At 41.0% G+C, this 12,142-nt stretch overlaps 2 protein-coding genes across 3 annotated transcripts; one reads left to right on the top strand and one right to left on the bottom strand.

The window, feature by feature from the left end:
- Nucleotides 1-236: 236 nt before the first annotated feature.
- Nucleotides 237-9,035, bottom strand: gmfb (glia maturation factor, beta). Its single transcript, XM_065004388.1, has 7 exons — nucleotides 8,935-9,035; nucleotides 7,804-7,900; nucleotides 7,443-7,492; nucleotides 7,239-7,290; nucleotides 5,741-5,821; nucleotides 3,322-3,395; nucleotides 237-3,105 (listed from the first exon to the last, which is right to left on the bottom strand). The coding sequence occupies exons 1-7, from the start codon at nucleotides 8,935-8,937 to the stop codon at nucleotides 3,034-3,036; spliced, it is 429 nt and encodes a 142-aa protein (XP_064860460.1). The 5' UTR covers nucleotides 8,938-9,035; the 3' UTR covers nucleotides 237-3,033.
- A 250-nt stretch (nucleotides 9,036-9,285) lies between these two features.
- lgals3a (lectin, galactoside binding soluble 3a) lies at nucleotides 9,286-12,134 on the top strand. Of its 2 annotated transcripts, XM_029688593.2 has the most exons (5): nucleotides 9,286-9,444; nucleotides 9,774-9,788; nucleotides 9,902-10,951; nucleotides 11,202-11,270; nucleotides 11,701-12,134. In XM_029688593.2, exons 2-4 carry the CDS (start codon nucleotides 9,777-9,779, stop codon nucleotides 11,232-11,234), a joined length of 1,095 nt encoding a protein of 364 aa, XP_029544453.2. In that variant the 5' UTR covers nucleotides 9,286-9,444; nucleotides 9,774-9,776; the 3' UTR covers nucleotides 11,235-11,270; nucleotides 11,701-12,134. The 2 variants fall into 2 exon arrangements, with proteins under 2 accessions (XP_029544453.2, XP_029544454.2); XM_029688594.2 differs by lacking the exon at nucleotides 11,202-11,270 and having other exon boundaries at nucleotides 9,287-9,444.
- Nucleotides 12,135-12,142: the final 8 nt, after the last annotated feature.

Genomic DNA, 12,142 nt, shown 5'->3' on the forward strand with positions numbered 1-12,142 from the left:
CAGAGTATGCGCACATATTTCCCCTACTTCCGGATGCGTTCCACAGTGTCGCGACAGGCGCGATTTTGGCAACACATGGGAGTTTCACGAAAGAATAAGCATTTGAGACCCCCTCACCCTGAAAAACAGTTTTATGTAATTAATTGCCATATTATAAACGGACATATATTATAACTAGACACACGTAAGATTCAACAAGGTGATTTTGGATATTAAATGCAGGCAACAACATTAAACATATTTTTGTTTTGTTTTATTGGGACAAGTGTATAAAGCATGGAAAAATACAAATATTTCACAAGTTTCACTCACACCATTGGGTAGCTGAATATGTTACATGTTTGAGACGCTGTTTTGGTTAAGAAAAAATGTAATAAAAGCTGTTGATCTGAGAAAGTACAGAACTATTATAGGAAAAATACATCAATTCAGAGCGATCAAGACACTTAATAAGCCACATGATTTTACACGGATATAGCTATATCTTATTCATGAATGCAGGTTGAAGAATTCTTCCCAAGGCTGATTATCTCCATGTATCAGTTCCAAATGGCAGTCTATTCCCTTCATAGTGCACTATAAAACCATAGGACTAAGAAGTGCACTATAAAAAGGGAATAGTGTGCCATTTGGAATACATTCCATATTATCAACAAACAAAAAAACATGTTGATAATTATCAAACTACTGTAGTGTTTAACCTTAACACACGGTCAGCAATTTCCCCCTTGGATTGCCATTTGCATGCATGTTCTCTATAATATTGCTTGTGTCAACTAAAGTACGCCAATTTTTAAAATTCATTATTGGAGGATACATTCACGGTGTAAAACAAAGAACATGCAGTACATACTGGCACACTATTGAAGGTTTGTTTGGGATTGTTTTTTGTTGTTGTTTGATGTCACAACGCAAAACTGTCGGGACAAAAGACACACTGACGAAAGCATGCACTTGTATATGAAAGTAGCTTACCACATCAAAGTTATATATATATATATCTTTTTTTAAAGAACAGATTATTAAGCATTTTCATTTTTCACATTGACACCAGCCGATTGCACAATTCAGAGTAAAAACAGGAATGTTCCAGAACAGTTCAGATATACGGACTATGTTTAAAGCTGTAGTCTTATTTTTGCTTTTTGTCACGTTTCAGCAGATGGGAAGACATGTCATAATGTACATCCCAAATGGCACCCTATTCCCTATATAGTGCACTACTTTTGACCACAGTCCCATAGTGCACTATACAGGGGGAAAGAGTGTAACTTGGGATGTACACATTGTTTGTTTACATCAGAAGAATACTCTTGATGGAAAGAGAGACAGCCTTAAGGCATATTACCAGTTTAGACGTAATACACTATATTTTTAGGGTGGTTTCTCAAACATACTGTAGATTAAGACTTGTCCTGGACTAACAGGCATGGGCAAAAGTTTTTTAAAAAAATTTTTTTTTATGTCCAGGACTAGCCTTACTTTGTGCCCAGGAAACCGGCCCTTCAAGTTTATTTTTTACGCCTGCTAAAATAAAAGATTTAAAAAGGCAAAAAGATGATTCTCTAATCTCCCAGTGTATTCACATCTGTCCAAGGTTGGGACACAGACTGATGCTTCTAGGGTCGGTTTCCCCAGACACACATTAAATGAGTCGTTATTGAAAAGGACTAGGATGATTAATCTACGTCTGACAAACTGGTCCTGAATCAAACACCAGGTTTCTTTCAAGAATGTTCTCGCCGCGAAACTAACGCACACCTATAAATAAGATAATGAAGGAGAGCCGCAAACTCCAGCTCAGATGCAAAAAAAAAAATGTTTTATGTCCAACGTTTCGACAGACAAGCTGTCTTCATCAGGGTATAAATAAAAACACGAGGTTTCTTTCATGAATGTATCAATGAAAATCTTTGTAGGCGAAACAGGTGCTCCACTTTGAAGGACACAGTTCAATGGTAAAACTCTGTCCCAAATGGCACCCTATTCCATATATAGCGCATGACCAAAAGTAGTGCACTATGTAGGGAATAGTGTACCATGACCTCACTGCAAAGTCTCACTGAGAATCACAATGATTCTACTCTAAAACAAAGATGAACAGAGATAACCAACTGTCCTTTGTGTCACTCAGAAACACTCTCAAGGATGTTAGCTGCAGGCTCTTAAAATGTTACTTATCGACCAAGAGCATCAATGATTCCTTTTCCCAGGGGATCAACTGCAATAAGAATACATAGATCCAGAAACAAGATGGTGAATTGTATTTTAAGCTGTCCTTTTTTCAGTATTGTAATTTGGATTAATATTCTTTGTTATCATATGGTGTCATATAAACTTCAATCAGTGAGTGAATATTGTAAGAAACGAATGTATTTCTTTATACTGATCTACCTTTCCAAGCAGAGGGAGAAAGTACACACAACATAGCCATTAATTTTACATCCAAATTCAATGTATGATTGTGTGATTTAAGGTCAAAAGTGCTTCAAGCCTGGAGGCAATTCCATCTTGAAAATGTATAAAGAAGAATCAAAGCAGTATTGTATCTACACAACCCAGCGTCCTCCCACAAGTCATATATTTATGACTTAATAAAAACAATAAACAGCTCCCCAAATCACAGATCACCTCTTACTATCAGAACTATCCTTTTGATTCCAGTAAAATAAAAATAAAACATGGTTAGAATCTAATCTATCAGGTCATAATTATGTAATTATTAATTATTACTAAACGAGCAAAACTCAAATGAAATTGCCACCGTGACAATTCCTTTCAATTTCCCTTGAATTTTGCTTGTGTAGGACAAGGAAAGCTCTGTCCATCTCAGAAGGAGTGGTAGTGTTAATTTCATTAAGGACACAGGAAGCTGGCACATGTTGAGGGGGGGGGGGGGTTGTATGGGAATAGGTACATCGGAGGAGGGAAACAGGAGAAAGGGAAATGTAAGGAATGGTGTAGTTTTCTTTCCAAGTGTCTCGTTCCTCCTCTAAACCCTTCAGTCCATTAGATCACCAAAACGGCCCGATCTTAACCGAAGAAGCCCAGCTTCTCTCTCAGCCATTCCTCTGTCAGGTCCTCCGTGTTTCTGATCTCAAACACCTGGAAGAAATGAGGAAGAGCCCATAAAAAAAAGAAAAAAAGGGGGCAGTTATCAATCTTCTACACAAGAAATAAGTCAACATCTTGAAACCAATTTAATGTAAAACACATACTAATATATTTATGGATGCAGATGTATTTCAGTATTAGTTTATTAAATAAATACAAATAGCATTGAGCTCCAAAGATGAATAAATAAACAGTTAAAACAATAACCTTGGTCAACTGGACAGTTTGCACCAGTTTGTTTTTGCTTCCGGCGTACATCATCTGTTGCTCGGGTTTACATCCTGACAGAAAAATAATAATAATAATAATACTATAAAACCAGATGAAATAGAACGAGGAAGTACAATGATATGTTTCTCTACGGGGAAAACGAATACATCTGTTGCTCGGGTTTACATCCTGACAGAAAAATAATAATACTAAATACTATAAAAAGACATGGTAAAACCAGAGAAATGGAACGAGGAAGTACAATGATATGTTTCTCTACGGGGAAAACGAATACATCTGTTGCTCGGGTTTACATCCTGACAGAAAAATAATAATACTAATACTATAAAAAGACATGGTAAAACCAGAGAAATGGAACGAGGAAGTACAATGATATGTTTCTCTACGGGGAAAACTAATACCCGTTATATGCATGTATTGGCCTATTTTTATTGCCTTTACCTCCCTTATCTTACCTCATTTGCACACACATATAGACTTTCTACTGTATTATTGACTGTATGTTTGTTTTACTCCATGTGTGTTGTTGTTTGTGTTGAACTGCTGTGCTTTATCTTGGCCAGGACGCAGATGTAAATGAGAACTTGTTCTCAACTAGCCTACCTGGTTAAATAAAGGTGTTCTCAACTAGCCTACCTGGTTAAATAAAGGTGTTCTCAACTGGCCTACCTGGTTAAATAAAGGTGTTCTCAACTGGCCTACCTGGTTAAATAAAGGTGTTCTCAACTAGCCTACCTGGTTAAATAAAGGTGTTCTCAACTAGCCTACCTGGTTAAATAAAGGTGTTCTCAACTAGCCTACCTGGTTAAATAAAGGTGTTCTCAACTAGCCTACCTGGTTAAATAAAGGTGTTCTCAACTAGCCTACCTGGTTAAATAAAGGTGTTCTCAACTGGCCTACCTGGTTAAATAAAGGTGTTCTCAAGGTGTTCTCAACTGGCCTACCTGGTTAAATAAAGGTGTTCTCAACTAGCCTACCTGGTTAAATAAAGGTGTTCTCAACTAGCCTACCTGGTTAAATAAAGGTGTTCTCAACTGGCCTACCTGGTTAAATAAAGGTGTTCTCAACTGGCCTACCTGGTTAAATAAAGGTGTTCTCAACTGGCCTACCTGGTTAAATAAAGGTGTTACCTCAACTAGCCTACCTGGTTAAATAAAGGTGTTCTCAACTAGCCTACCTGGTTAAATAAAGGTGTTCTCAACTAGCCTACCTGGTTAAATAAAGGTGTTCTCAACTAGCCTACCTGGTTAAATAAAGGTGTTCTCAACTGGCCTACCTGGTTAAATAAAGGTGTTCTCAACTAGCCTACCTGGTTAAATAAAGGTGTTCTCAACTAGCCTACCTGGTTAAATAAAGGTGTTCTCAACTAGCCTACCTGGTTAAATAAAGGTGTTCTCAACTAGCCTACCTGGTTAAATAAAGGTGTTAGCCTCAACTAGCCTACCTGGTTAAATAAAGGTGTTCTCAACTAGCCTACCTGGTTAAATAAAGGTGTTCTCAACTAGCCTACCTGGTTAAATAAAGGTGTTCTCAACTAGCCTACCTGGTTAAATAAAGGTGTTCTCAACTAGCCTACCTGGTTAAATAAAGGTGTTCTCAACTAGCCTACCTGGTTAAATAAAGGTGTTCTCAACTAGCCTACCTGGTTAAATAAAGGTGTTCTCAACTAGCCTACCTGGTTAAATAAAGGTGTTCTCAACTAGCCTACCTGGTTAAATAAAGGTGTTCTCAACTAGCCTACCTGGTTAAATAAAGGTGTTCTCAACTGGCCTACCTGGTTAAATAAAGGTGTTCTCAACTGGCCTACCTGGTTAAATAAAGGTGTTCTCAACTAGCCTACCTGGTTAAATAAAAGCCTACCTGGTTAAAAAGGTGTTCTCAACTAGCCTACCTGGTTAAATAAAGGTGTTCTCAACTAGCCTACCTGGTTAAATAAAGGTGTTCTCAACTAGCCTACCTGGTTAAATAAAGGTGTTCTCAAAGCCTACCTGGTTAAATAAAGGTGTTCTCAACTGGCCTACCTGGTTAAATAAAGGTGTTCTCAACTAGCCTACCTGGTTAAATAAAGGTGTTCTCAACTGGCCTACCTGGTTAAATAAAGGTGTTCTCAACTAGCCTACCTGGTTAAATAAAGGTGTTCTCAACTGGCCTACCTGGTTAAATAAAGGTGTTCTCAACTAGCCTACCTGGTTAAATAAAGTTATTTTTTAAAGTATTAAATTACTTAAAGTTAAACATATTTTACTATCTAACAATAGTAAGGTAACCTTAGTTACCATGCCCTCATTGGTTAAAATGGCAGACTGAATTCATCTTTCTTTTACAAGAATGGGCCAACACCTGTTGTTACAGGTATAGTCGCTACAGGGATGTTGAGGACCGGATGTTATCTTACCCACTGGACTGGAGAAGATGAAACAGAGAGGGTAAGAGACTCTCCCGTCGTCATGTTCGTACTTGTAGCTGTACACCACAAATGTGCAGAAGGTTAAAGAGAACTTTTAAAATAAGAGAGATTGGACTGTGCTCAACCCTTTGGGGAGGTAGGTTAGCCTAGTGGTTAGAGTGTAGAGGTGGTAGCGTAGCCTAGTGGTTAGAGTGTAGAAGTGGTAGCGTAGCCTGGTGGTTAGAGTGTAGAGGTGGTAGCGTAGCCTAGTGGTTAGAGTGTAGAGGAGGGTAGGGTAGCCTAGTGGTTAGAGTGTAGAGGTGGTAGCGTAGCCTAGTGGTTAGAGTGTAGAAGTGGTAGCGTAGCCTAGTGGTTAGGAGGGTAGGGTAGAGGTTAGAGTGTAGAGGTGGTAGTGGGGTAGCCTAGTGGTTAGAGTGTAGAAGTGGTAGCGTAGCCTAGTGGTTAGAGTGTAGAGGAGGGTAGGGTAGCCTAGTGGTTAGAGTGTAGAGGTGGTAGCGTATCCTAGTGGTTAGAGTGTAGAGGAGTGGTAGGGTAGCCTAGTGGTTAGAGTGTAGAGGAGGCAGGGTAGCCTAGTGGTTAGAGTGTAGAGGAGGTAGGGTAGCCTAGTGGTTAAGAGCGTTGGACTAGTAACCGGAAGGTTGCAAGTTCAAACCGCCGAGCTGACAAGGTACAAATCTGTTGTTCATGATTTCTTTTTTTTTTACACAGGTGCACCTTGTGCCGGGGACAATAAAAGGCCACTCTTAAATGAGCAGTTGTCACACAACACAATGCCACAGATGTCTACATTTTGAGGGAGATGGCATGCTGATTGCAGGTATTTCCACCAGAGCAGTTGCCAGAGAATTTAATGTTCATTTCTCTACCATAAGCCGCCTCCAACATTGTTTTAGAGAATTTGACAGAACGTCCAACCTGCCTCACAACCCCAGACCAGGTGTAACCACGCTAGCCCAGGACCTCCACATCCAGCTTCTTAACCTGGGGGATAATCTGAGACCAGCCACCCGGACAGCTGATGAAACTGAGGAGTATTTCTGTCTGTAATAAAGCCTTTTTGTGGGGAAAAACTCATTCTGATTGGCTGGGCCTGGCTCCCAAGTGGGTAAGCCTTATGCCCTCCTAGGTCCACCCATGGCGGTGCGCCTACCCAGTCATGTGAAATCCATAGATTTGGACGGCATGGTAGCCTAGTGGTTAGAGCGTTGGACTAGTAACCGGAAGGTTTCAAGTTCAAACCCCCGAGCCGACAAGGTACAAATCTGTCGTTCTGCCCCTGAACACGTCAGTTAACCCACTGTTCCTAGGCCGTCATAGAAAATAAGAACTTGTTCTTGACTGACTTGCCTAGTTAAATAAAGGTAAAATAAAAAAGATTAGGGCCTAATGAATGTATTTCAATTGACAGATTTCCTTATATGAACTGTAACTCAGTAAAATTGTTTGTTTACGTTCATATTTTTTTGTTCAGTATAGATCAAAGGATATCTGGGCTGTCTTTCAGGCAGCTCATCCTTCAGATCATCAGGAGAAATATCCTAGAATGAGAGAGAGAAGGTATTCAAGGTTAAATATGTACTGTACAACTGTAGGTTCACGCTACATCATACAAGACACTATAAGAGGTGTGTGGATAAAGACACTTATCAACACTGACGTCATCCGAACAATAACCAATCTGGCAACTTACCTCATGTTCTTCATCAAGGATGACAAGCTGCTTGTCCTTGTCAATCTTCACTGAGAAAGAGAAAACACAACCCCCCCCCAAAATAAATATTTAGGAAAAATGTTCCTCAACAGTCAATATGTTGGTCCTTCCCAAGCACTTGACCCTAGCACAATATGTATGTAGAAGCAAAAAAAAAAAAACATTGTCAACTTTAGATTCTTTATGATTAGAAGGATACTGATTTATGATCAGAGGATACTTACCGATTTGTGGATACTTACCGATTTGTGGATACTTACCGATTTGTGGATACTTACCGATTTGTGGATACTTACCGATTTGTGGATACTTACCGATTTGTGTTTAAGAGGATACTTACTGATGATAGCAGCATTGTTAGTCTCCTTCCGGAAGCGGAATTCCCGTAGCTTTTTCACTAGGTCTCCATCAACGTCACACACAACCAGTGATTCACTCTAGAAGTAATGGATAGATGGAAAGCCTTCATAAAGCCTCTCAAGAGTTGAGAGTGCTGATCTAGAATCAGTTATGCTTTTGATGATAATAAAACCTGATCCTAGATCAGCATTCCTACTCAAGAGATGCTTAATGAATATGGGGCCAGGAATAAGAATTGTCATGATGTCTCATTTCAAAGGAGATCAGATCTCTCTAACACATGATTGGGAACTTTTAATGACAGCCTACAGAATAATTATTGAGATGGTCATTAGATATAAAGATATATCTCTGAACTTGCAAATTCTATTAACTTGTGATACATTTTTGCGATCAATGATCTGACCACCAGCCACACCTGATAATTGATGTGTCTTGGAATGAGCAGGGATCTTCACTTACGTAACATTTCTGAATCATTATTCATGATGGGTTAAATTCCTTTGTTCATTGGCCTACTCTGGATATGATTTGACAGGTAACAGGAAATAACGACGTGCACCGATTTAGCAACTACAGGGTTATACAAATATTTTAGTACTCTCAAATATGAGAGATGCGCATCCCTGACAATGCCGAGTTTAATTTGTCTTGAAGCCAAGTTTAGCTAGCTAACTAGATAGATAGGTCTCGAAAACTACAGGAAATGCGAATCTAGCTAGATAGCTGGCTGGCATGCATTTTATACACAAAGAGCATAAAATCTGATATAAGAGTCAAGGCACTTTAACGATCTGAAATGAGCTAGTTTCATCGAGTAGCTAGGGTAATTACACGGGAATTTGATGTGGCTAACTTTCTCAGACAATGCATGGAGTTATCCGTTAACCAGCTAGCTAGCTAGCTATCTATCCATATCGTGACATGTTGCAGCATATCACATCGAGCTGGTGGAACAACTGCATATTTAATTAAAAACAAGCGAAACTAATTTCGAATTAAAAAGAGGCGATTATGCAGACAGAGGATCTCAAACGGTTGCAACTTGAAAATAATCCCTGGCTAAATACATTTTAGTAAGGTTTTTCAACCCATCTCAGGAACAACTTACCATTTTTCCCTGAAGCGCAGACTCAATTGATCTGTCTAGACCGGAGGAGGGCAGTACAGAACAGTATTTTTTTTTCGCCCGCACATAATCTTGTGACTCTGATCTGACCAATCCCCGCCCCCACACCAATTTAAAATATTTTATTTGGGAATATTTTTTCGTATCACATCATACTAGTACTAGTTGAATTTTTACTCATACAAAGTTGAGAGAGAAAGGGTAAGATGTTCTTTTATTTAAAAAAATAATAAAAAAATGTTTTGTCATCTTCCTTTGCCCGACTGCAATCTAAGAAAAATGTCTGTGACTCTGGAACGCACCCATTCGGTTCCAACCCTGTTTCCTTCCGCCCAATGTTGACGTCATATTCTAGGCGTGAGTGCAGATTGCACACTTCCTTTATTCCAGGAGTTTTTTGTACAGTATTATTTTTAATTTTTATCTCTCAACTAGCAAATTCTTGTTGTTTCTAACTTTAGAATTTGTTAAAGACGTCCCTCTTTTGTCGAGGTAATGTTGAAAAGTCTAACATACTTTAAAAACATTTCTTTATTGTACTTTGATCGTTTGAGCAGCATAAATATGTAGAATCAGTTGGTAGCTGGCTAATGTTTGCTAGCTAATGTTAGATAATGTTAGCTGTACATCGAGCCAGCTAGCTTTCTACACGTGAACAACACTAACCAGCCTGCAATCCAGTTTAATTTAAAGTTTATAGGTAGCTTGTGATATCTTAACTATGTTGCTATTTACTTCAGGCTGTTATAACTAAAGTAGCTAATAGGCTATAATAGGTTATGCTTCAGACCTAACAACTTTACCCCCCCATTACCTTTCAGGACATGGATTTCTCGGTGAGTTAGATACTTTTATTAATCACGTTTATTATCAAGGTATGCCTGTTTTAAGATGGTAAATGTGTTGGTGAAGATCATGGTAGCAACCTCCCTGTTTTTCTTGTATGTAGCTGGCAGATGCCATAGCTGACGATGTCCCGGGCCAAGCTGAGAAAGCGGCTAACCCCAACCCAGCCGCCCCCAACGCCCCTCCGCCCACTAACCCAGGATGGCCTGGTGCGGCCCCCGGAGCCCCCACACAGCCCTCTGCTCCTGGGGGATTCCCTGGGGGGCCACAGTCTGGTCCAAGGGCCCCAGGGCAGTTCCCTGGAAGTCAAGGACCCTTCTCTTCCGGTCCCGGAGCACCAGGGCAGTATCCTGGAGCTCCTTCTGCCCCTGGTGGGTTCCCGCCCGGCCCAGGGGTACCGGCACAGTACCCAGCTGGGCCTGGAGCCCCGGGACAGTGCCCAGCTGGGCCTGGAGCTCAGGGACAGTACCCAGCTGGGCCTGGAACCCCTGGACAGTACCCAGCTGGACCTGGAGCCCCGGGACAGTACCCAGCTGGACCTGGAGCCCCGGGACAGTACCCAGCTGGACCTGGAGCCCCAGGACAGTACCCAGCTGGGCCAGGAGCCCCGGGACAGTACCCAGCTGGACCTGGAGCCCCAGGACAGTACCCAGCTGGACCTGGAGCCCCAGGACAGTACCCAGCTGGACCTGGAGCCCCGGGACAGTACCCAGCTGGGCCTGGAGCCCCGGGACAGTACCCAGCTGGACCTGGAGCCCCAGGACAGTACCCAGCTGGACCTGGAGCCCCGGGACAGTACCCAGCTGGGCCAGGAGCTCCGGGGCAATACCCACCCGGGCCTGGAGCCCCTGGACAGTTCCCTGGAGCCCCCATGCAGTACCCGTCTGGACCCTTCCAAACTAGCCCCGGAGCACCAACAGGACCCTACCCCAATGTGCCTTACCCAGGAGCCCAGCCTGGTGGGGGGATGTATGGGCCTGGAGGTCCAGGAGCTGCCTTCTCTCCTGCAGGAGGCACCTTCCCTGGTGGAGCCTTCCCTCCCATCCCCCCTGGATCATGGGGTCCTCGCGGTGGTGGAGGCTTCCCTTCCCAGCCCGGCCACCCAGGGCCCATGGGACCATACGGGGGGCAAGCAGCTCCAGGAGGCATGCCGGTGAGTAAATACATGCTTTTAAAACACCACACGTTGCTGCTTGCTTGCTTGCTTCCTTCCTGGTGCACATCTGTCCTAGTCTTCACCAGAGGATCTCTGTATACGTACTGTGGCTCTTTTTTTGGGGGGGGGGGGGGGGTTCTTTCCTCGTTTTACCTTCCTGATTTCGCAAGCTTACATTAAGCGCAGCAGTCAGGATGGTGGATCAGAGATTTGCTGCAGGGCTGTAAAAATGGTGTTTGTCTCCTAGAAACAGCACTGCAATAACATTATACTGGTCTGAGGTGTTTTCTGCAGGGCGCAAACCGCAAAAGACAAGGCAAGGCAAAACAACAGAACATTTACAGTAATATCGTAATGTATCATTTACAGTAATATCGTAATGTATCATTTACAGTAATATCGTGATGTATTATTTACAGTAATATCGTGATGTATTATTTACAGTAATATCGTAATGTATCATTTACAGTAATATCGTGATGTATTATTTACAGTAATATCGTAATGTATCATTTACAGTAATATCGCAATGTATTATTTACAGTAATATTGTAATGTATCATTTACAGTAATATCGTGATGTATCATTTACAGTAATATCGTAATGTATCATTTACAGTAATATCGTGATGTATCATTTACAGTAATATCGCGATGTATCATTTACAGTAATATCACGATGTATCATTTACAGTAATATCGTATGTATAATTTACAGTAATATCGTATGTATTCTTGTCTTTCAGCCCAGACATAATATACCATATCCACCACATTTTTGAAAGCACTGAACTCTTCAGATTTTCAGTCAGATGAGGACACCAGCCACAGAAAATCACCTTGTGGTTTGGTTTAAGAAAAACAAGAAAGCGTGTATTTGGTTGAAGAGGTTTTTACTAGCTAATACCTGGGGGGGGGGAAATCATGTTTGCTGTCATTCAAGTGCAATACATAGCCTCGGCTTTTTGTGAAACATCACATTTTATATTATTTCACTCTTAAACTTTCATTAAGTCACACTTATCTTTTATAATAACATTTATTTGCTACTTTCAAAAAAAAAAAATGAAAAGCCAAACATCATTTGGGTAGTAATCGTCCTGTACTTGTGTGTTTTGCCAGCGTTGATAAAATGTCCAATTGTGTTAAATATTTGAAATAAAAAATACTATCACTTGTGTTCTGATT

Source organism: Oncorhynchus nerka, linkage group LG18, assembly GCF_034236695.1.
Source record: "Oncorhynchus nerka isolate Pitt River linkage group LG18, Oner_Uvic_2.0, whole genome shotgun sequence".
Taxonomy (NCBI): Eukaryota; Metazoa; Chordata; class Actinopteri; order Salmoniformes; family Salmonidae; genus Oncorhynchus; species Oncorhynchus nerka.